At 30.5% G+C, this 22,909-nt stretch overlaps 7 protein-coding genes and 4 pseudogenes across 11 annotated transcripts, besides 12 other annotated features; 3 read left to right on the top strand and 8 right to left on the bottom strand.

Annotated features, from left to right (window-relative positions):
- Nucleotides 1-474: part of a mobile genetic element that runs on past the window's edge.
- Nucleotides 1-474: part of a terminal%2Cinverted (terminal inverted repeat of Banshee-A1 transposon ID:TVAGG3_0010170) that runs on past the window's edge.
- Nucleotides 475-556: 82 nt separating this feature from the next.
- Nucleotides 557-1,074: a mobile genetic element.
- Nucleotides 1,075-1,200: 126 nt separating this feature from the next.
- Nucleotides 1,201-2,558, top strand: TVAGG3_0010190 (VPS9 domain family; the record flags this gene model as incomplete). The annotated part of the gene is made up of 1 exon (XM_001300400.1): nucleotides 1,308-2,516. The coding sequence occupies one exon, from the start codon at nucleotides 1,308-1,310 to the stop codon at nucleotides 2,514-2,516; it is 1,209 nt and encodes a 402-aa protein (XP_001300401.1).
- Nucleotides 2,559-3,742: 1,184 nt separating this feature from the next.
- Nucleotides 3,743-3,776: a terminal%2Cinverted (terminal inverted repeat of MuDR-4N1_TV transposon ID:TVAGG3_0010200).
- Nucleotides 3,743-4,392: a mobile genetic element.
- Nucleotides 4,364-4,392: a terminal%2Cinverted (terminal inverted repeat of MuDR-4N1_TV transposon ID:TVAGG3_0010200).
- Nucleotides 4,393-4,456: 64 nt separating this feature from the next.
- Nucleotides 4,457-4,494: a mobile genetic element.
- Nucleotides 4,457-4,494: a terminal%2Cinverted (terminal inverted repeat of Banshee-A3 transposon ID:TVAGG3_0010210).
- A 649-nt stretch (nucleotides 4,495-5,143) lies between these two features.
- Nucleotides 5,144-5,346: a mobile genetic element.
- Nucleotides 5,347-7,060: 1,714 nt separating this feature from the next.
- Nucleotides 7,061-7,097: a mobile genetic element.
- Nucleotides 7,061-7,097: a terminal%2Cinverted (terminal inverted repeat of Banshee-A3 transposon ID:TVAGG3_0010230).
- A 265-nt stretch (nucleotides 7,098-7,362) lies between these two features.
- On the top strand, nucleotides 7,363-8,764 carry TVAGG3_0010240 (structural constituent of cytoskeleton; the record flags this gene model as incomplete). Its single annotated transcript, XM_001300402.2, has 1 exon — nucleotides 8,318-8,764. The coding sequence occupies one exon, from the start codon at nucleotides 8,318-8,320 to the stop codon at nucleotides 8,762-8,764; it is 447 nt and encodes a 148-aa protein (XP_001300403.1).
- A 61-nt stretch (nucleotides 8,765-8,825) lies between these two features.
- TVAGG3_0010250 (VPS9 domain family) lies at nucleotides 8,826-10,315 on the bottom strand (the record flags this gene model as incomplete). Its single annotated transcript, XM_001300403.1, has 1 exon — nucleotides 8,874-10,274. The coding sequence occupies one exon, from the start codon at nucleotides 10,272-10,274 to the stop codon at nucleotides 8,874-8,876; it is 1,401 nt and encodes a 466-aa protein (XP_001300404.1).
- Nucleotides 10,316-11,005: 690 nt separating this feature from the next.
- Nucleotides 11,006-22,909: part of a mobile genetic element that runs on past the window's edge.
- On the top strand, nucleotides 11,445-12,469 carry TVAGG3_0010270 (annotated as a pseudogene). The gene has a single exon. A coding segment is annotated over exon 1 (1,025 nt).
- On the bottom strand, nucleotides 13,662-15,089 carry TVAGG3_0010280 (uncharacterized protein; the record flags this gene model as incomplete). Its single annotated transcript, XM_051219873.1, has 1 exon — nucleotides 13,662-15,089. One exon carries the CDS (start codon nucleotides 15,087-15,089, stop codon nucleotides 13,662-13,664), a length of 1,428 nt encoding a protein of 475 aa, XP_051104859.1.
- On the bottom strand, nucleotides 15,423-15,975 carry TVAGG3_0010290 (annotated as a pseudogene). The gene has a single exon. A coding segment is annotated over exon 1 (553 nt).
- On the bottom strand, nucleotides 16,379-16,675 carry TVAGG3_0010300 (uncharacterized protein; the record flags this gene model as incomplete). The annotated part of the gene is made up of 1 exon (XM_051219874.1): nucleotides 16,379-16,675. The coding sequence occupies one exon, from the start codon at nucleotides 16,673-16,675 to the stop codon at nucleotides 16,379-16,381; it is 297 nt and encodes a 98-aa protein (XP_051104860.1).
- TVAGG3_0010310 lies at nucleotides 16,706-17,044 on the bottom strand (annotated as a pseudogene). The gene has a single exon. A coding segment is annotated over exon 1 (339 nt).
- TVAGG3_0010320 (phage tail repeat-like family) lies at nucleotides 17,425-18,294 on the bottom strand (the record flags this gene model as incomplete). The annotated part of the gene is made up of 1 exon (XM_051219875.1): nucleotides 17,425-18,294. One exon carries the CDS (start codon nucleotides 18,292-18,294, stop codon nucleotides 17,425-17,427), a length of 870 nt encoding a protein of 289 aa, XP_051104861.1.
- TVAGG3_0010330 lies at nucleotides 18,580-19,145 on the bottom strand (annotated as a pseudogene). The gene has a single exon. A coding segment is annotated over exon 1 (566 nt).
- TVAGG3_0010340 (uncharacterized protein) lies at nucleotides 21,131-22,030 on the bottom strand (the record flags this gene model as incomplete). Its single annotated transcript, XM_051219876.1, has 1 exon — nucleotides 21,131-22,030. One exon carries the CDS (start codon nucleotides 22,028-22,030, stop codon nucleotides 21,131-21,133), a length of 900 nt encoding a protein of 299 aa, XP_051104862.1.

Below are 22,909 nucleotides of genomic sequence, written 5' to 3' on the forward strand. Positions count from 1 at the left end.
CCTTGAATTAATTCAATCTGATCTCACAAAATATTTTAAATTACAAACTTTGTAGTTTGAATAGGTAATTAGTATTAAACTCAAATAACTAGTTTATTTTTGAATAAAAATTATTTGAATTTATTCAATTTTGTGAATTTTCCTTCAAAAATCAAGTTTAAATATCTTATTTGCCATATAATTATAAATACAATGAAACATATTCGAAATTGAAAAGAATGACTTTTTCTGTTCTTTCAATCATTCAATTTGAATTTTGCAATATTGGATTTCTCATTAAATAGATATTAAAAACAACAAGCAATTTAACTTACATTCAAATTTATTTGTGTTATATTCAATCTTCTCAAAACTTATAATTTTCGGCTATAGCATGATTATATGCTATATAATATAATATAATAAACCTATAATAGTATCATTCTTTCAATTATTTGAAGAGAAAACCGAAAAAATCTATTTTCGGTCTATAACAATATGATTAATTTTTCATTTGGTTAATAAGTGAGTAAGCAAATTCTTTTAGCAAGTTTGAAAGAATTATTTAAAAAGTTAAGGGTGGCTTCCGACCAAATTGTCACTTTTTAGCCCAAGTGAGAAAATTTCGTAATTTATAACCAAGTTTTTTAAAATCTATATTTAATAAAGATTCTATTTTTCTTATTAAATTTCAAAAATGAGGGGGTTCGGAATCGTCCACAAATTGCCGAAAGGGTTTTTGCCAGTTTTGAATCCGCTTATTTTTATCGACCAAAATTATAATAAATATAATTTTCGATAAGTATTCTACCCAAATGATTCTTCAAAAAATTATTTTTCGGATTTTATTCCGTAAAACAACGTTACAGAAAACGCCTATAAAATTTCGAATTTTCCCTAAAAAATTCAGTGCAGGTCGATTTAAGAGATTTTTCAAAAATAATCATATCAGTAGATAGGGTATAATATAGAGGAGCTTTATGAATAACTCAAAATCCGGGAAACTCAATATTCAACGAGAAAAACGCTTAACGAATCTCACTTTTGGTGTAAACATCACAAAAAATTGAGAGAGTTTCTGGTCGGAAGCCTCCCTTAAGTTTTGCAGTTTTAAATTTTCAAGATTGGTGTGTCGTAATATTTTTCAAGCTTGCAATTAACAAGAATTAAAGGATTTTCAATAGTTATCAACAGTTTTTTTTTTCAATAGAGCAAAATAAAGCTGAATCCAAATGGCAAATAGAGATGATTTTTTCAGATGGATTCAACAAACTCCAAGCATAATTGACTATATAGAAATATCTTCTGCATTTAACCATCCGAAAAATATGTCTTTTCAAGAATATAGAACCGTATTCCACAATAAAATCATCGAAGATATTAAAAATTTATCAAAAAGCCAATATCATATTACGCACAATATCAAATCATCAAAAGTTCCATCGCCACCTCCGCGTTATCATGATTTATCTAAAATGTATCACACAGCTTTATTTCTTGAAAATGAATTGAGTCAAACAATATTCGCCAAGAAAGAAAAGATGTTCATTGTTTTGAACGATCTACTTAAATTATTTACGACACCAAATCTCATTCCTGATGATTTCATAGTTAAAGTCGATCTTGACAAATTAGCTTCCACAAATGGCCAGGATTGCTTTGAAATTAAAGCACTAACTACGAAATATACTCAATTTTTAAAATCTTATATTCGAAGGATTAACATTATTCCTGATTTTGACTATCGTCATCGTCGTATTCTCAAAATATTCGAACTCGTTAACAAAAATTTTGATCCAAAATTATGTTTTTTCCCTCCTTCAGAGTATCAAGTTAATTTTGAGCATTTTGTTTTTGCGCCTGGAACGCCATGGTTACCAAAACTTGATGATTTAATTGAAAACTTCTTTAAATATCCACCAGAAACATCCTTAAAAACGATCATTGACATTGCAAAAATTATATGTCACACATTCTCACTAACGGAGAACAAACATATGTCGATGACAATTGGATTTCTTTTTAGACTTGTTTTCGATGAAGTTTACCCACTTAATACTCAGTTACTTCATACCAATCTTTCTGAAGACATTGTATCCAAAATTCGACAAATGACAATTGCTGAACTTGATCCTCCTCGTGATTTTTGTCCAAAATGGAATAATGATGATATTGCTTCTGTTGTTTTCAAAAATAACGAATTTTTTAAAGAAGCCATCGACATAATCGAAACAATCCATTTTTATTCTAACCCGCTTGATGTTCTTCGTATAATATACATGGCTCTTAATGTTATAGAGAGAGCCGCAAGTTACTACGCAAACGATAAATCTTCAATATCTATGCTCCCATTTGAAGTTATGTTTGCACTGCTCATTGGAACAGTTCTTGGTTCCTCAACGCCAGAAATTGTTCAACTATCCCAGTTCACAATTAATTACACGCCAAAATTTGGTTTAACTTCTGAGTATCAATTTGCTCTAGCAAAATTGACCGCATTATCATTACATCTCAAATCAATAACTAGTCAAAAATAAATTGTTTGTATATCTAATTTTTTTAAAAAAAATACCTTTGAAAAAGAGCGGAACATATATTAGTATTCTTTAAATATTTTACTTTCCACTTCATTTATATGCCTAGTCAATATGTTTTGGTAATCGTTAGATTGTTACAGATCCAATAATCGACTCATCATCTCATATAATAAGAAAAGGTACTTCGGAACTTTTTCCCTTGATCCTTGGAAGCCCAAACTTTGTCAATATAATTAAGTTACAAATATAAGGTTCGATGCAAAGTATGGCGGACTTTGGCCTAAGGGTTTTGGAGAGAAAGTGAATTCATTTTTGAATACATTGATAAAAATTTTTTTTTGGATTTTTATACATCTTGACAGCAAATGCAAGAACTTGGCATTGTTCCAATTGAAAACTGATTGGAGGTGTTATTATTATCTGCGTACTGTCTAATAGGAAGAGAAATTTAATATGATTTAGCAAAACAAAAAATTTACTTTCAATTCCAAGACACTAAGCGAAAACTATCATGGTCATTTCAATAAAATAATATTTCAGATAGAAAGTATCGCAAAAAACTGCTTATTGGTTGACTTTGAACCAACATTTGCTGATTCGACGAATATTATACTAAAAAACTTGTGTTATCTTTAATTAAAAAGAAAATGCTTACCTACTATTATACTAGGGAAGATTTTATTCATGTTTGTACAATAAAATTTCGAAATCATGAAGAGCAGAAGGCTTGAAACTTCATGCTTCTCTTTGCATATTCCTTTTAAAACAAATCTTTAAATAACTACTTAGTAAAATTCTTTTTATTTTAAGATAAATATACTTAATAATTCATTTTACATAAATTATATGATAATCTACTATATTTTTCCTTTTGTTAGTACTATTTTTGTGAAACATGTCAATATTCAATAAACTTTTTTTGTGAATAATTATTTACTATTAAATTGATCATATATATGGAGAAAAATGCCAATTTTCGCAAAGGCATTTATTATAATAGGCATCTATAATTCCAAAGATTTTTCAATTTTGCAATTTTCAATTTAAATGCATCTTTTTTTTAATTTTAATTTCTTTTTTTCAATTTTTTTTTGAATTCTAAGTGGAATTTTATTTAAAATAAAGCAGATATCATTAATATATATGGCAATGTCTTCAGTTGTTTAGAATCATTTCCTTAAAATTATGCTTTTTAAGTAGAAATTTCAAACAAATCACATCCTCCCGGGAACAGGACAAATTTGCCACATGGCACTTTTTTTAAAAAAAATTAATGGAGCGGAGCGATACTCTGCTGCAGGAGCCCCAAGGCTCCCAATCATTACGAAAGGGAGCCTCAGGGCTCCTGAGAATCCATCAGCAGAGGCCTTTTCATTTGGCCTCTGCTGATCAAAGATTCGGCGAAGCCATTCTTCGTCTCAGGAGCCCCAAGGCTCCCAATCATTACGAAAGGGAGCCTCAGGGCTCCTGAGAAACCTCTTTGAGAAGGTTTTCTTTAAGAAAACCTTCTCAAAGATGATTGTCAGCATTCACTCAAAATCTACCAAGAGTTTCAAAGTTTCAAATCTATCTGAAATGAAGCTTTGAATCTCTTGTATATCTAATTGTAGAGGTACCTTTTCAAAATGTCTTCTATTGATTAAATTTAATCAGTAAAAGTCATTTTGAAAAGGTACATCTCTATAATTGCTATTGAGCATTCACTCTTGGAACCTTGGAGCTCTTGTGTAGTGCATGAAAACTCCAAGATTCTAGCATAAAACATATATCATAGACATAATTTCTTCAAATATAATTTAAGGTTATTTTTAAAAATTAGAAAAGCATAATTTAAGGTTATTGAAAAGGTGACACTTGGCAAATTTGTCCCGCACTCCATCCTCCCAATGAATATTTATCGATACTTTAGTAAGACATACACTCATAAAGGATGTTTATATTGTTGTAAACAGAAATTCATCAAAAGTGACACCTCAGAAAAGCTAAAATATTGAATTTTTGGAACTTTTGATAGAGCACGTTTTTAAATATTAATTAAAGTAAATGTATATTTTGTAAAGATTCTTTTTAATAAAAAATAAAATTTTGAAGAAGAACACAAAATCTTCTGAAAAATAATATCACATAAACTCATATTATTTTCTAATATATAACTATTTTCTATAAAAATCAAATTCAATGATCTTAAAAGCGAAGGATAAACCTCAAAATTTACGAATATAATGAGTGGGAATATAATGCTTATCTATCATAAAACCATATGAAATATCAATTTTTGCTTTACGCCTAATTTTTGACGACAATTAGCAAAAAATGTTAAATGTTAACACTCAGTCCATTTGAATATGAAAAATAAAATTGACTTTGATTAAATGTTTTTATTTATCATGCAATTCTTCTTGCGACCAAAGATTTGAATAAAAGTTCAAAAAATAATAGCTTAAAAAATAATATACGGTAGTGTTTACTAATAGATGAATAGTATATAAATTCTATTAAAATGGATTTGATCCAAAAAATATAAAACCAAAAATAATTGTTATAATTTAAATGAAGAAGTAATTTAAAACGATTTTATTTATGATCAAATTTTATATATTTTTTTGGATCAAATCCATTTTAATAGAATTTATATACTATTCATTAGGGCTGTACAAGATTTAAAAAAACATTGCCGGGTTACCGTAGAGGCCTAAAAAAATCGCGCCTCGGCGGCAAGCCGCCTCGGCATTAAGAATGCGCATCTAAATTTTTATATGTCCTTCTTTCTTTTATTTTTCCCTTCCCTTTCTTTTCTTTTTCTTTTTTTTCCCTCCTCTTGCTCTCATTTACCCTTTTTTTCCTTTTCTCATCATTTTTCAAAATTTTAAATTTTTATCAAAAATCTTGCCTATAAAAGCAGACTATGGAACCTTTTAATGCCTCTTAATCAATATTATACAGCATAAAGCATATTAAATGAAAGTAATTACGTATAAATTTATTTTATTATCTTATTTATTAATTCTTTAGCATGTATTGTTTAATATTAACTTTTCTGTACATTAAATATGATATCTCCAAAGTATGAATGCCTTGTAACGAAACGAAAACTTAATTTTATGTTGAATATTTGTCACAAACATTAGATTATTAAAATATATGTTGGATATCCTTAGTATGAGACTTCATGACTCTTGTAGTCTAACGTGAGCTTTGGATTGCAAGCTCTGTGGTTAACGAACATAAATTAATTGTAAAGTTTTCAAAATTTTTCATCGTTTCTATCAGCATCTATTTTTCCTTTAAAATAATATATTTGTATGAATACAATATTTAGTAATTTTTTTATTTCCCATAATTTCATTCAAAATTTCAGAAAAAATTAATTTCTATTCAATATTATTTCAGCTTCAAAACACTTCATTCTTATAGATGTTTGATTCACTAAAGTGTGATACTCAATGTCTTATTTCAATGAAAATTGTTCTGCAAATTTATTTCACTTTTGACCTCACTTTTTCCGTAATTCAATTTTTTACTTTAATATTTTAGATCTTCATAATATCATTTGAAAAATTAACATATAAAAAATCAAGTTAACAATTCACTTTTTCCGTATTCAAAAATCAAAATATAAATAATATATCTTTTTATCAAATATTATTATTATATTCTATGAAAAATGAGGTCCGGAAATTTTGCGGATTCCCGTAACTCAATTTTACGGAAAAGTGCAGTAAACTATTCAAAATACGGAAAAATTGGTGTAAACTAATGATTTTACGGTAAAATCACGGAAAGTCCCCGGAAGAATATATGTGCCTATATAAATTATACAAAAATGAATCAAACGCATTTTAAAAGATTGTTCTTGTATTATAAATGCTATTCGCTGATTTATTAGTTGAAGAAAATTACCAAATTTTTGCCGATTTACAAAAAATGATTTACAAAGCATATTTTTATAAGGCTTTAAAAATCTTTAAAATGTGACCGGTGACGGAAATCCATGGTAACCAACCGCGGTTCCCGTTTGGAATGCCATACTATTCATCTATTAGTAAACACTACCGTATATTATTTTTTAAGCTATCTTATTTTTTGAAGTTTTATTCAAATCTTTGGTCGCAAGAAGAATTGCATGATAAATAAAAACATTTAATCAAAGTCAATTTTATTTTTCATATTCAAATGGACTGAGTGTTAACATTTAACATTTTTTGCTAATTGTCGTCAAAAATTAGGCGTAAAGCAAAAATTGATATTTCATATGGTTTTATGATAGATAAGCATTATATTCCCACTCATTATATTCGTAAATTTTGAGGTTTATCCTTCGCTTTTAAGATCATTGAATTTGATTTTTATAGAAAATAGTTATATATTAGAAAATAATATGAGTTTATGTGATATTATTTTTCAGAAGATTTCATTCTATATGCCTATGAAAAGTACTCTCAAAACTAACTTTTTCCTAATTATAATTAAATCTAGAATATTGTATTATGCTTAGTATTATTTCATTTTTCTCATTCAATTTAGAATTTACAAATGTCAAAAAATTGAGAGCTGTCACTTTTGATGAATTTCTGTTTATTACAATATCAAATTGCATAGGAAATTTTTGTATTTTCTCTCTAGATTGCCAAAGCATTTTATATTAAGATTCTTCAGTCCAAAGTATATCATTGTTTCATACTAATAACATGGATCAATTCCTCTTAAATGACCAGAGCCATTGAAACAATCTTCTCTGGTGCCACTTTTTAGAGAAAAAAAGTATTATTCTCTTTGCTGTATATTACTTTTAAAAGGAAATTAGAAGCAAAACCAATATAAACTTAACGGAAATTATCAAATCTGAATAAGTAAACGGAAATCTTTTGATTTAAACCGTCAAATACGTTTTTAATCACAACTCTTCATGGTTCGTGAAATTGTTCACATCCAAGCTGGACAGTGCGGCAACCAGATCGGCGCTAAGTTCTGGGAAGTCATCTCCGATGAACACGGCATTGACCCAACAGGCTCATACCACGGTGACTCTGATCTTCAGCTCGAGCGCATCAACGTTTACTACAACGAAGCCACAGGCGGCAAGTACGTCCCACGTGCTATCCTTGTCGACCTTGAACCAGGCACAATGGACTCCGTCCGTGCCGGCCAGTTCGGTCAGCTTTTCCGCCCAGATAACTTCGTCTTCGGCCAGTCCGGTGCTGGTAACAACTGGGCTAAGGGCTACTACACAGAAGGCCAGGAACTTTGCGAATCCATCCTCGATGTCATCCGTAAGGAAGCTGAATCCTGCGACTGCCTTCAGGGCTTCCAGCTCGTCCACTCCCTCGGTGGTGGCACTGGCGCTGGTCTCGGCACACTCCTTCTCAACAAGCTCCGTGAAGAGTACCCAGATCGTATCCTCTCCACATACTCCATCGTCCCATCTCCAAAGGTTTCTGATACAGTCGTCGAGCCATACAACTGCACACTCTCCGTCCACCAGCTCGTCGAGTCTGCTGATGAAGTTTTCTGCATTGATAACGAAGCTCTTTACGATATCTGCTTCCGTACACTCAAGCTCAAACACCAACATACGGCGATCTTAACCACCTTGTTTCCATGGTTATGTCCGGCACAACATGCGCTCTCCGCTTCCCAGGTCAGCTCAACTCCGACCTTCGTAAGCTCGCTGTCAACCTTGTTCCATTCCCACGTCTCCACTTCTTCATCGTTGGCTTCGCTCCACTCACATCCCGTGGCTCCCAGCAGTACGCGCTCTTACAGTCCCAGAGCTCACATCCCAGCTCTTCGATAACAAGAACATGATGGCTGCTTGCGATCCACGCCGTGGTGTCTACCTTACAGCCTCCGCTCACTTCCGTGGCCGTATGTCATCTAAGGAAGTCGATGAGCAGATGCTTAACATCCAGGCTCGTAACACATCCTACTTCGTCGAGTGGATCCCATCCAACGTCAAGTCAGCTATCTGCGATATCCCACCACGTGGTCTCAAGATGGCTGCTACATTCATCGGCAACACAACAGCCTTCCGTGAACTCTTCACTCGTGTCGACTCCCAGTTCCAGAAGATGTACGCTCGCCGTGCTTTCATCCACTGGTACGTCAACGAAGGCCTCGAAACAGTCGAATTCGATGAAGCTCGCTCCAACATGACAGATCTCATCCAGGAGTACGAAATGTACGAAACAGCCGGTGTCGAAGAACAGGGCGAAGGCGAAGAAGACGAGGAAGGTGAAGCCGCCGCTTAAATATAAAATTTTGATTGATATTCTTCTTATTTTTATTATTTTCTAATTTGAACTTATGAACCAAAGATTGAGGAAAGTTAAATTTTAATATAACAAACAAAAATTATAATTAAATGTTTTTGATGTGCAAAATTAGAGCCTGTAAATTTGAATATGAATATTCAAACGATGGAGAAAGACATTGTTTTGGGATATATTCATCAATGAAAGAATAAAGACGTCCTAGACTAGAAATATCAGATGCAATAGCAGTTCCAAAGAATAATGAAAATAAGTCATCGAAACAAAGAAGAGAATTCACATCTTCAAGAGATGCAGGATTAACACCTAGTCTGTTAATCAATGCTGCCTTATGAATGCACACAAGACATTTATGAACTGCAAAAAGGGCATCAAGCGGGTTAGATTCATACTCTGCTAATGCCAGGAATTGAGATGCTGAATAAAAATGGGCATCATTTCTAAATACATCTCTTATACATGAAGAAGAATCAGATTTTTGCATTAATCCAAGTGGAAATGGAAAGTCTGATAGAGGTCTTCTAGCAATCTTCTCGATTTTCTCTGAAATTTTATTATCTTCCTCAGAACAAATAAAGAAATTGCTATACTTCTGATACACATAGTTAAAACCAACCCTGAAAAGGATGAGGATGCAGGCAGACATTTCTTCGGGAGTTTTCAAGTCTTTCGGCATCCACTCATACGCAATTTGTACTAATGACTGAATAAAAGGTTCTTTGGGAGAGTTAACTTTAAGTTCTTTGAAAATTGTTTCAATTTCTGTAGAGAATTTAGTTGGCCTTGAAAGAAGAGCCCGTGAAATTTCAATTTCTTGCTCTGTGGGATAAAAATAAGACGTTTTAGAGTCAGTTCTTAATACTGATTCTCGAGCAACAGTGATAAGGTATGATTGAAAGTCTGACACCCATGCTGGGGTCTTTATTTTTGCTAGAGTGGATCTAATATAATTGATACGAGCTGTGAGGCGAGAATCCTTATTAATTGTTGACTCCTTTTGAGGAAAATCTTCAAATGCAAAAATTTTCTGCAGAGGTCTGCAAATCGTATTCAATGGAATAATATTCAATGTAAATAAAGAAGCAACTTCGTATAATTCAAGTAATTTGTTGTTGTATTGAACTAGTTTAAATGTCATTCCTTTAAGTCTAAGCTTTGTTCTCTTCTTTTCTAGATAAATGAGCTCTCTAACTAGAAAATTATCTGATCTAACACCGTAATAAGGAAATACGTTCTTGCAAGGGTCATCGAGGTATTGATGATCTAACTCTTGTTCTGTTTTATGAACTAACGATTCTAATGATTCTATTACGTTGGTAAGTCTGTTGTATTCGCGTGTATGTATCCCTTGTCTTTTCATTTGAAATTTTTGATTGCTTTGCTGAGAATTATTATCATTTTGGGTGAGAAATTCGATATTTTCAAGTAGTTTATGATGAGCTTCAACCCAGTCATCAAAGCATATTCGTGGCTTTGAGCTTTCACTCATTTAACTTTACTTCTTATTTTATGAATTTATTTAGAGGGTGTCCAACCAAAATAACCTTAAAATGAATTTTACCTTTTTGAGTTTTTCTTCATATTCAGAGGAAGTAGAGAAAAGTTTAAACGGTAAATACATGCGAATGCATATCAGCATTATGCTCGAGCTGGATTTGTATATTTTTCTTTTCGTAATTTGAATAAATTTGAAAAATACTGATTTATAAAATTATAATAAGAATTATAATTTACATTAAATATCTGATAAAATAATAAAATAAAAATGATGATTTTTTGAATCAAAAAATTGAACGATGATTTTTTCAAATTATTATATTTATTGTAAAGGCGTGTGGGCAATTTTAACGACATTTTTTAACGCGATACGAGCGTAAGTCCATAGAATGTGTTAGTAGTATATGAGGAGGGTTGTGTGACTTTTTTTGTAAACGTAAGAATTCATACAATATTGAACGATTTTGTATCATTTTTTTTAACATATGAAGTAAAAAATGTATGATTCTTACGGTTTTTATTCTTACGTTTTTGAATAAATCAAGATTTTAAAAATTTTCAGAATCGTAAGAAATTTACACTCAGCCCATACATAACGAAATAAATAAAAAATTAAAATTAATTTTAAAATAATTTATATTTCATCACTTATAAAAGAAGCTATATATAGATGATGTCAGATATTCCGAAAAAATAAAGTTAGATTTTTTTATTTAATATAAAATGTATGGAAAAAGAATAATATCTGATTTTGAACATTATTTGATTGATTTACTAATTGATCCACAAAGCTGTTGTAAAATTAATTTTGAATTTAAAATTAAAGGAACCGTAAATTTTGTATTTATTTATCACTTAAAAGAATATGACCGATATCATAATTTGATATATGAAACTAATATAATATTTGAAGATAACAAACTTACAAGCTTCGAACATGAAAAAAAGAAAGAGATTGAAAAGCAATTCAATGAATGCCTTTTAAATACATATGCGCACATTATAAGACATAAAATGAAATTAATTCCTTATTAATCAAAAATATTTTTTATCTGATAGAAATAATACCTACAAATGACGGTATATAAAAAATTCATGTCTTACGAAAATTTAACCTTAATTTTAAAAATAATTTATTTTTTTATTTTTTATTTTATAATAAATGAGTATAACAACTAATTCATTGAAATCTTTAAAGTTCACTAATTCAGAATTAGAAAATATTTTAGAAATTTTTGGAGACGGTTCTTATCCAACATATATGCAGAATGTGAAAGAGTTTTCCAGATTGTTGAATGAATTTAAATATAACGGACCAATTACTAAAAAGGCTATAATGAGATATTTATATCCCAAAAAAGTTGAAAAACAGGAGAATATTCCTCTTTATGGTCCAAAGGACCTGGGCTCAGAGAGCCTTGAAACACCTCCTGAATATTTTGAAGAAAAAATTAAACAAGATGAATATTATAACGATGAGATTGAGAAATTGGAAAAATAAGAGATGAAATAGATGAAAAAATTAAGGAATTAAGAGAAGTTGAAAAATATAATGAGAATGAAGTAGAGGGTTTAATGAATATCCCAGCTTCAGAATCAGAAGTTCAAAAATCACATGAGGAAAGATATAAAAATTATGTCTCAGAATCAACACAAAATTTATTAGATGGTGATATTGACGAAACACTTTCAGAAGAAGGCACAAAATTTATTCATAAACATAAGTTACAATTTATTGACGATGGAGATTACCCATGTATATTACTTTCACCTCCTCTTGATTCTGAAAAATTCAAAAAAGCACTGAAAAATGTAACATATGCAACAAATACGATTAAGAAAGAAGATCATGATATTTACACAAATTATTATTTAAATAAATGCACAGGTGTTGATAAAGTTTTTGATTTATTAGATAAAATATCAAAAGAAACCATTGGAACATATAAAATTTTATGTGATTGTGGTTTCATTGTTGAAGATACTAATAATGTTTCATATGAAAGAACAGCACCGAAGGAAGACGAAGTTGAAAGGTCTATACCATTTGTTATTAAGAATATAAAAGATATGAAAACTTATAAACATTATATTTATTCATTTATTTCAGAAAAAATGGAAGCAACCCATAAAACATCTTCTCATCATTTTATATTTAATTTTTTTTATTTCGTAAGAAATGAGTGACAACGAAGCAGCCAAGAGTCCAGACGATGAATATAAAAAGAAACTAAACAGAATTAAATCAAAAATATGCTATTACAAAAAGAAGCCACAATGCGGTGGGGTTGAAAACGATGAAGAAATAATCGAAAAATTAGAAACTTACCGTTCAATCCTTAAACTGAGTGAAGCAAAAATTAAAGAATTTAATAGAATAAATAAATTGATTGGAAGAGATGAATTTCATAAAGATGAATTTTTAAACTCAATCCAAATTTAATTTTTATTCCTCTTCGACAACATCTCTCTTTCCATCATTACTGCATAACCACATTTTCTCAATTTTAGTGGTTTGTTATTTTTAACATGTTCTTGCATCATTTTTATCATTTCCTCCCTTGTTATGATTCGTGGTAAATTTTGAGCTTGTGGGGTATTCATTTATGATAAAAATAAAAATTTGTTATCAGTTATTTTATCGTTAATGGTTTTTAGGTTATTCAATAATTAATTATTTTTGAAGAACTGAGGGTGCTACCATGTTACCATGTGCTACCAGGTCATTTAACTTCTCTGAAAAAGTGTGACAACATGACATTTTGACAACACATCATGGGTTATTCAATAATTAATTATTTTTGAAGAACTGAGGGTGCTACCATGTTACCATGTGCTACCAGGTCATTTAACTTCTCTGAAAAAGTGTGACAACATGACATTTTGACAACACATCATGGGTTATTCAATAATTAATTATTTTTGAAGAACTGAGGGTGCTACCATGTTACCATGTGCTACCAGGTCATTTAACTTCTCTGAAAAAGTGTGACAACATGACATTTTGACAACAACACAGGAGGAAGGCAGTTATGAATTATTTTTGAAGAACTGAGGGTGCTACCATGTTACCATGTGCTACCAGGTCATTTTGACAACAACACAGGAGGAAGGCAGTTATGAATTATTTTTGAAGAACTGAGGGTGCTACCATGTTACCATGTGCTACCAGGTCATTTAACTTCTCTGAAAAAGTGTGACAACATGACATTTTGACAACAACACAGGAGGAAGGCAGTTATGAATTATTTTTGAAGAACTGAGGGTGCTACCATGTTACCATGTGCTACCAGGTCATTTAACTTCTCTGAAAAAGTGTGACAACATGACATTTTGACAACACAGCGGGATTAATGCAAAAATAAATTCAAATCATACTTTATAAAGCTTCATTCACAGGTATTTCATCGTCAGTAAATGATTCCTCATTATCGTTTGGTTCAATTTGTTTATATAATCCTTTCATTTCTTCTTTCAAAACATAACACCATGTTTGTTTACCGTCTATTCTTCTATGTTTCCTATCACATTTATCCTTAATACTCATTTGAAAGTTTTTGTCTTTCATGTCTGATGGTTTGCAGAATAGAGCATTTTCACACGTCATACCTGCACACAATTCATCATAATGTGTATTTATCCATACATCTAAAGGATTTGATGATAATTCTATTAAATCTTGTTTGGCTTCAGTCATCGGTATGATTCGTACATTAAATGATGAAAGGTCATATTGTATAAAATATGTTAAAAGGTTATCATAAAATTCCTTTGTGCATGAATCCATTAAATTCTTGAAGTAATCAAATTGACCCTTGAATTTACCATTAACCCTTAAAACTACGTATCTTCTGTCTCCAACATCAATTTTGACAGGGTAGACGTTGTTAGTTACGAAAATGAAGTTTGCAACATTCTGAGCAGTTCTTCTGGGTTGATTCTTTTCATTAATTCTAATCTCATTGTCCGTAATAATTGATTTCAAAGCGTTGAAGTTTGCGAGTCTGTCTTCACCTACATTCTTGAGTTCATTAAGTACAAGAAACATTTTATTTTCAACAACTGAGTTGAAATTACCCGTTAGCTCACTTATTTCAGTAATGTTTTTACATGAATAACCGGCGAGAAGTTCAGAAATAATATCTGTAAATCTGTTTTTACCTGTTCCCTGAAGTCCTTTCAAAATAATTGCTGTTTCATTCTTGATTCCAGGATGTTGAATCATTGATGCAATCCAGCCGAGTAGGTATTTATACACTTCATCGTTATTATCACATATGGCTTCTTTAATGAAATCCATAAACATCTCAATTTTTGAGTAATCTACTTTTTCGAGAACGTTGTATTTATAACCTTGAAACGTTGAGAAAACATCTGGGGAATCAGATTTAAAGCAAACACCCTTAACGGTTAATGAAGACAATTGATTTAATAGTACATCCCATGCTGTTATGGTTTTACCTTCTTCTTTAAATAATTTAATCATTTTAAGTGACTCTTTCATGTTTGATTGAAGAACGAATGATATTTGATTCATTTTGTCGTGTATGTTGTAATCTTTCTGAATGAAGTATTTGTTTCCACAATCTACAAAACGAATTACACATGATAAATCCTCAATTACTTCAGAACTGTTTTTATACTGATGATTTTCAGCCTTGCGTCTAATATCTGTTATCAAAAACGAGTCATCAAGTTTGATATCAAATGTTATTTTTGGCTTACGTAATAAAGGTAAAACATATTCATCATAGTATTCCTTTTGGTATAGTTTTAGAATCTTCACTAAAACAAATGGAGAAGTCATTAAATGTGCATATCTATCACGTGCTTTTTCAAAATTACTTTTTGCATTTTCTGTTAAACTGCAGAAGTTATAAACGTTATCGTATGCTTCATTAATCAAATGATTAGGTAACGAATTAATAGCTTGAAACAGTGTGAATAATGTTATTTCTTTTTCTAAATTCATGTTTCCACCATCATTATGTACTTCAAAATCACAGATGCCATCAACTATGCTCTGAGCTAGTTTATCGTCAATGTTTACATCTTTGTTTTCATTCATTATACTCTTTATTTCTTCGCTCTTCTGTTCAACTCTTACCTTAATATTCAAATCATTTAATATATCATTCACTGTTCTAGTTAATGTTGAATCATAACTTCCACGAATGAATGAGTATGTATTGATTGGTTCTGTTGCATTCTTGCGAACTCTTGAATCAGCCATGACTACTAAAGAACGTTTTGAATCATCCATAGAAGTCATTATGTCAATATCATAATCATTGCAGGAATAACATTTAATCATTCTGTTCGAAACTGCATAGAAGAAATTAGTGTTGCAATAAATGTGAAGACCTCCTGATGCGGTTTTAACGATAACATCTTTATCCGAAAGTTTTGATAAAATGTCTTTTCTAACTGTTTCTTTAAGTTCATCATTGTACGATTTATTGATATTCAACATCTATAATCGTTAAATTTGAAATTTTATTTACTAATAAAGCCATACCAGTTTTCCTTCCTCTTCCTCCATCGTATTTGAGGTAGTTATGTAAATCAATCCTGTTTTCACCAATTCTTTCGTTGAGGGTTTTAGTTTCTGCCACAACTAATTCCGCAACTAATGAATCAATAACTTGTTCATCAGAAACGATAAAGTTGCTGTTGTTGTTTGTTGCTGTCATTTATATAGGAATAAAAAAATAAAAATAATTTTAAAACTAACTTTATTTTTGGACTGCATCAAATTTTCTGTGTTGTTGTCAAAATGTCATGTTGTCACATTTTTTCAGAGAAGTTAAATGACCTGGTAGCACATGGTAACATGGTAGCACCCTCAGTTCTTCAAAAATAATTCATAACTGCCTTCCTCCTGTGTTGTTGTCAAAATGTCATGTTGTCACACTTTTTCAGAGAAGTTAAATGACCTGGTAGCACATGGTAACATGGTAGCACCTTCAGTTCTTCAAAAATAATTCATAACTGCCTTCCTCCTGTGATGTTGTCAAAATGACCTGGTAGCACATGGTGACCTGGTAGCACCTTCAGTTCTTCAAAAATAATTAATTATTGAATAACCTAAATCATTTACTCACAATATTTTTGTACAAAACGACCCCAAGCTTTTAACTTCTTTTCTGCAGCTTCTAATGCTATCTTAGCGAGTTCATATTCTCTAAATTCTCTCTTTAAATTTTCTTGTTCCCATTGGTCTAGTTCGTATGGAGAATCTCTATAACCATAACATAACTCACGTTCATGTTCTAATTGTTTTTCGCACATTTTTCCAACTTCTTCTTCAAACAAAGGTTTAGCATTCTCTACTGTATCTTCAAGTTCTTCTTCATCTAATTTCTCATGAACTTTCTTGTCTATGGAGTCCATAATATCTTTGACATAAAATGCATACTTTACAGAGCACCATTCAGCAACAAAATGAACGAGGTCAGGATGTATGTAAATACCTTTGAATTCATTTATAACACCCTTTGTAAGCTCATAAAATGCTTGTTTTGAGGTCGAGCCACTTTTGGCTCCACCGTATTCGTTCATCCAAAACTCAAGAATTTCCTGTATTTTAGCACTATTGAGAAATCTGTTTAAATGGTTTAACTTTCCTGCTTCTCTTGCCATCTTTGTTGCATTAATGTAACCATCCTTGTCTCTACGTAAGACTTCAATACCGTTATAAGTGCCTTTTGTGAATGTTTCGCCATTAGATTTGTTAGTGAATGTTTTTGCTTCGACTGACATTACTGTCTTTACATACAAAATAAAAAAATAAATAAAAATAATTTTAAAACTAACTTTATTTTTGGGTCATTTACACTCATTCCGATGAAGTCATGACAAATCATTTTCTGTGTTGTTGTCAAAATGTCATGTTGTCACACTTTTTCAGAGAAGTTAAATGACCTGGTAGCACATGGTAACATGGTAGCACCTTCAGTTCTTCAAAAATAATTAATTATTGAATAACCTAAATCATTTACTCATAATATTTTTGTACAAAACGACCCCAAGCTTTTAACTTCTTTTCTGTAGTTCATCCATTACTTCATTACCTAATTAATTACAGACATAAAATATATTTAGTTCATTCGGTAAGCCTAAACCCTTTGGGTTAAGTGTGTTCATTGAACTCTATACCATGCGAATACAGTCATAAATGGCGGCATGTATTCTTTACTTTGTCCCGTTGTTTGTGTATATCCTGAAACGAAATGTGTATGGTTCCTTTCTCCCTGAGTGTCACTCCAGTAACAATTTATGGCAAACTTAACGTCGTCTTTAACATCATATCCTTTACCTTTTGTCATTCCTGACCAATCCCAATATCTATGCTTATGCCAACCTGCTTGAGATGTGCTTAAATCTATGTAGTGACTGTGTGCAGGTAAATTTTCACCTGAAATCGTTTTACTTCCACCTGTTTCCTTTGAAGAGTTTGCACAATACAAAAACCTGTCAACTATTTGTTCCCATGCACCAACACCAAACATTACTTGAGGACCTCTTGCATCCATAGATGTATAAATAGAACCTACTGGGTTCATTAAATCAAACATATGAGATATTATAGGATTGTCTCTTTTGAACTTAAAATATAGTGTAACTATTTCAGGTTTCTTCTGGTTTGTGTCAGAATATTTTTTATAATATAATCTTATGTTTTCAGGGTAGGTAAAATCTTGACTATAATATTTATTTCTGTCATCTGTATAATAATATACTATTCTCGTTTTTTCTATTGCATTATATCTTTTATATCTATAATAATCTAAATATAATGTTAACTTTTGTTCATCTACATGTGGTGTTCTGACATCATCTCCATAGTCATAATAATATGGTGCTGGAGCTGGGTCAGGCAATGTCATATCTGCCATTTCATAAACTCTTAAATATTTCTTTTGTTCGTCTCCATATAAGTTTAAGTAGCAGTTGTTGTCTAATGGAACTTTAACTTGTGTGTCATCATTCTTTTTATAACTTACATACATTTCATTGTTATTTTTCGGAATGAGTTTCCACCGTATACCATTTTTTAAGGAGTGTACAAACTGCCATCTAAATATTTATTTTCTTCATTGACAGAAAAGTCGCCAACAATAGTTTCAATATTTTTTGTTCCTATCAAACTTTGGTATATTTCGTTAACATATGTTTTATCCGCTTTAAGGTCTAAACATCCTGAAACCCATCCTGTATCAGCTTTAGTTTTTAAAATCTTTGATGTCCATTCATGATACCATTCAACACTTTCTTTAATTTCATTATCTTTTTCGTTAACATATGTTTTATCCGCTTTAAGGTCTAAACATCCTGAAACCCATCCTGTATCAGCTTTAGTTTTTAAAATCTTTGATGTCCATTCATGATACCATTCAACACTTTCTTTAATTTCATTATCTTTTTCGTTAACATATTCCTTATCTGCTTTCTTCTCTAACGCAGCAGCAACACATTCCTTATCAGCTTTCTCCATTATGTCATTTAGGAAACCTTTTATGAATTCCTCATTTAAATTAAATCTTCCAATCTTCAAAACTTTAGGAAATGCATTTAATGCGTAATATCTTTGTTCTTCTGGTGGAATTGATGTTATATCATCCGTTATACCTTTAATTTTTGAATTCATAAATAAAATTTCTTTTATATTTGATATCACTGCACCACCTTTGCAAACGAATTCGAAATGGTCATTTTTCAATACTATCTCCAAATCTCCATATTTCAACCTTTGCGTTTGTTCTGCCGTCTTTGAATTATATGCATATATGGCGTATGTAATGGTCTGAGGGACCTGGGTGCTTTGTGCCTTAAGTTGTTGTGGTTGCTGTTGTTTAATCATTTATTATGATTTAAAAATAAATATTTAATCCGTTATCTCATCACCTATTTTTTCTATTTGAAATTGCCATAATATTTCATTCATGAATTCTAAATCACAATCAAATAGGTCAGTTATTCTAAATTTAATATTTGATAAATCTTTTGAATGAAGAATAAATGAATTCCCGGATAATTGAAACGGATATGATAAAGAAAATGTGTTTAAGTTGATGGATAAAATGTTTTGTATTGATGGGTAAGAGTTAGGGTCTAATGTTTGATGTGAAAATCTCATTGGGGTATTAACTTTATCACATTTGATTAAAATGAAATTGGAACCAGTGTCAGAATACAAAACATCCCCAACATCTTTTTCAAAATTTAATATCCCCAACAATGAACGAAAATGAGGAGTACAAAATTTAATTTTCAGCGGGAATTTAATAAGGTTATTTATTTCATCAAGTTCAAAAAGTTTATCGGTTTTGATTTAAAATTTTCTTCATACCATACGATAAATGATTCATTTAAATAACTTAAAATCATGTTAATATCCCATTTCGTTATCACATTATTTATATACATATCATACGTTTTTTCATGGTCATCTTTAATAAATGATATATAATCTGAAGGGTCTAAAAGAATGGGATTAAATTTACCACTCACAGAAACGAGAGTAACATTATAAATTCCGCTAACTGTTAAATTTAATTCACAGTTATTATTCGAAATAATATTGATAATTGACATTTTTATTACGATTAAAAATATGGTAAAGCGTTATTTTCCAGTGATAAATAAAACTAGAATAAGATTACCTCAAGAATTCATAAATTCAACGAATAAGAAATTCATTCATGTTATAAATTTTAGTGTTTTCAGAAAATATGAGTCAATGTCATATTCATCAACAGGTTATATTTCACTTCATTCAAATTTAGTTCAATCAAACCCATATAATGACCATTTCATAAGATTTTCAGATGGTATTAAAAATGTAATTGATAGATTAAAATATGAACAGATTGACAATATCGAATTTTTGGAATTTTGGTTTAAATATCCCGATGGAAAAAAGATTGAAGTTAAAGATAAAGCTGATACTATAACAAAAACAATTACAATGACCGATCCAGATAGTGGGGAACAAAAAGAAATAAAACAAACGATAGAAACTGGTGAAAGGTCAATTATTATTGATTATGATTCAAAGGATTATTATTCGATAATGTTAATGCTTGAATATTAAATAGCCTTAACAAAGAATTTTTCAAGTGATATTTTATATTCATCAACTATTTTATTATAAATATCATTATATGTTAAATGAAGTTCAGTTGTTGTTCCGTTCTTTGATATCTTAATTGTGCTAATATCCTTTATAGGATTTATTTTTGCAACTGTTCCGCAGCATGAAACCTCATCATCTATGAAAAATTGAATCTTAACGTCTGAATCTTGAACATCACAAAGAATGGCGATAATGTGAATTAATGATTCATAAGGTAAAATAATTAAACCGGATTGGTCAATTAAATTTATTATTGAATCATAATTATTAATTATTATATCACGGTAAATTTTCATTAATTCAGAATTAATGTCTATTTTATATGGGTTCTCGATGTTTGATGAAAGAGGTGGGGGGTATGTTGGATAAGTGGGAATTTCAACAGGTTCTTTACCGGGTTCAGATAAAATGATTGGGTCTCCATTCTCATGGTTTTCTTCATTCTCTTCATTCTTCGGTAAGTCACGAGTTAATAAATTTGGTTGAGTTGCTGACCTTGTTAATTCAGGACTAACATTAACTTTAACATTTTGAATAATTCGTGATTTATCATCATTTACGTTATAACCAACCGTAATCTCTGCTTTTGCGTTTGTGTTCTTTTGACTTGTGAAACGTCTTCTCATTTATAATCGAATAAAAAAAAGAAAAATATATTTAAAGTTTTATTTAGTTGTTACGGTAATATCCCAAGGTTCATCATTGTTTGCTTATACTTTCTTTGTAACTGCACCAATTATGTTATTGATATTGCTTTGAGTTTCTTCCAGTCTTATTTTATCATTTACAATATCTTTAATCATTTCATTACATGCATTCTTAAAACCATCTGATTTTTCTAATTTACGTCTATCACTTTCTTTAATTAAATCAAAGTTATAACCTTGTTGAGAATAAAGTGGTTTCTTTATCAATTCCTTGAACGCTTCTGAAAGTGAAGATGAAGAAATTCTTGCCACTTGAATTGGTTTAAATTCTGCTTTCATTGCTTCTTTCTGTTCATTGAACACTGGATCGAATAAAGCAACTTTAAAGAATTTCTTAGCTGGAATTTCAGGTCTAATATTTGCATATTGACCATCAAACTGATTAACATATCGTGGTAATCCATCCGGTCCCTCTTCAATAGCATTTAATTTTTCATTGAAATAAGAATATGGAATAAGATGGTATGAATACATTGGACCATTTTCACCTTCTCCAATGTATTGTTTAACAGCTTTTCCATTTTCATCAAATTTCATAGGATAACATTCATTATATGCTTTACGTTTAGGATAATCCGTCATTGTTAATTTATACCCATTTATGACTTTAATATTTCCTTGACCATCAGTAACGAAAACTTCATTTATACCATCAGGTTTTCCATTTGGACCCGTAATGTCTGCTTCGTGTGCTTCCCAATTTGGACCATGACGTTTGGCATATGCTTGAGCTTCTGGTAATGTTAAAACGTTTCTCATTTGTTTAACATCTTTTTGAAGACCAGCAACAATATGAACTAATTCTTTCATTCCATCTGGAACTTTCATAGTTCTATTATATGCACCCTTTTTGTTTGTCCCTTGTTTTAATGGAACCTGTAGAAGATTTGCTATTTCTGTCATGTTTAATTATAAATAAAAAATAAAAATTAATTATAAAAAGTTAATCAAATTTAATGGAACCTTTATTTAAATCAACTATTATTTTTCCATGTTCACCTAATTGTTGATATTGTGTGTAAAGTTCATTAATGCTCATTGGTAAATTCACTTGATAAAGCATAACGTTCAACTGTTGACGACTAAACCCACTGAAAATGAAAAGGGTTGATAGATTTGATTTAATGTTTGTGCTTAATGCTTTGAAGTATTGAACAGCCATGAAGAATGAACACTGAATGTGTCGACATTGAGTTAATAATTGATTAAAATATGATTTCTCATTAGTTATTAGTTTTGATTTCACTGCATCATCTAGAAAAATGAGTGAATGCAAAAATTCTCTATCAAAATTTGAAATAGAAAGTGTTTCAAATAATTCATCCCGTTGTTTATCAATAATTTTATCCTCTAATCCTTGCTTCTTGATTGTATTATATAATTCTTTATACATTAAAAAGTTTTTTAAATAATCTTCTGCTTCTTCTTGTGATAAATAAATAATTGGAATTTTGATTAAATGCTTTAAAGATTCAAATGTATCATCTGAAGGTGAACCTGAACGGTTGATATAAATTAACACATGTGAATGGGGGAAGTGTTAGCAATAATGATAATTTGTTTTAATATCGTTAATGTTTTACCTTTATTTTGTTTACCAATTGCTGCAGTGATTGAATTTAAGTAACATTCAGAATATGGAATTTTCATTAATTTTTCCTTAGATAGAGCATTTCTATTATCACTCAATGCTTCATTAATCATATCATCTACGTATGTATTATATACTCCCGCTAATTCTTCATAAGGGGTGGATGAATTTAAATCCATTTAATCAAAAAT

Source organism: Trichomonas vaginalis, chromosome IV (genome assembly GCF_026262505.1).
Source record: "Trichomonas vaginalis G3 chromosome IV, whole genome shotgun sequence".
Taxonomy (NCBI): domain Eukaryota; phylum Parabasalia; order Trichomonadida; family Trichomonadidae; genus Trichomonas; species Trichomonas vaginalis.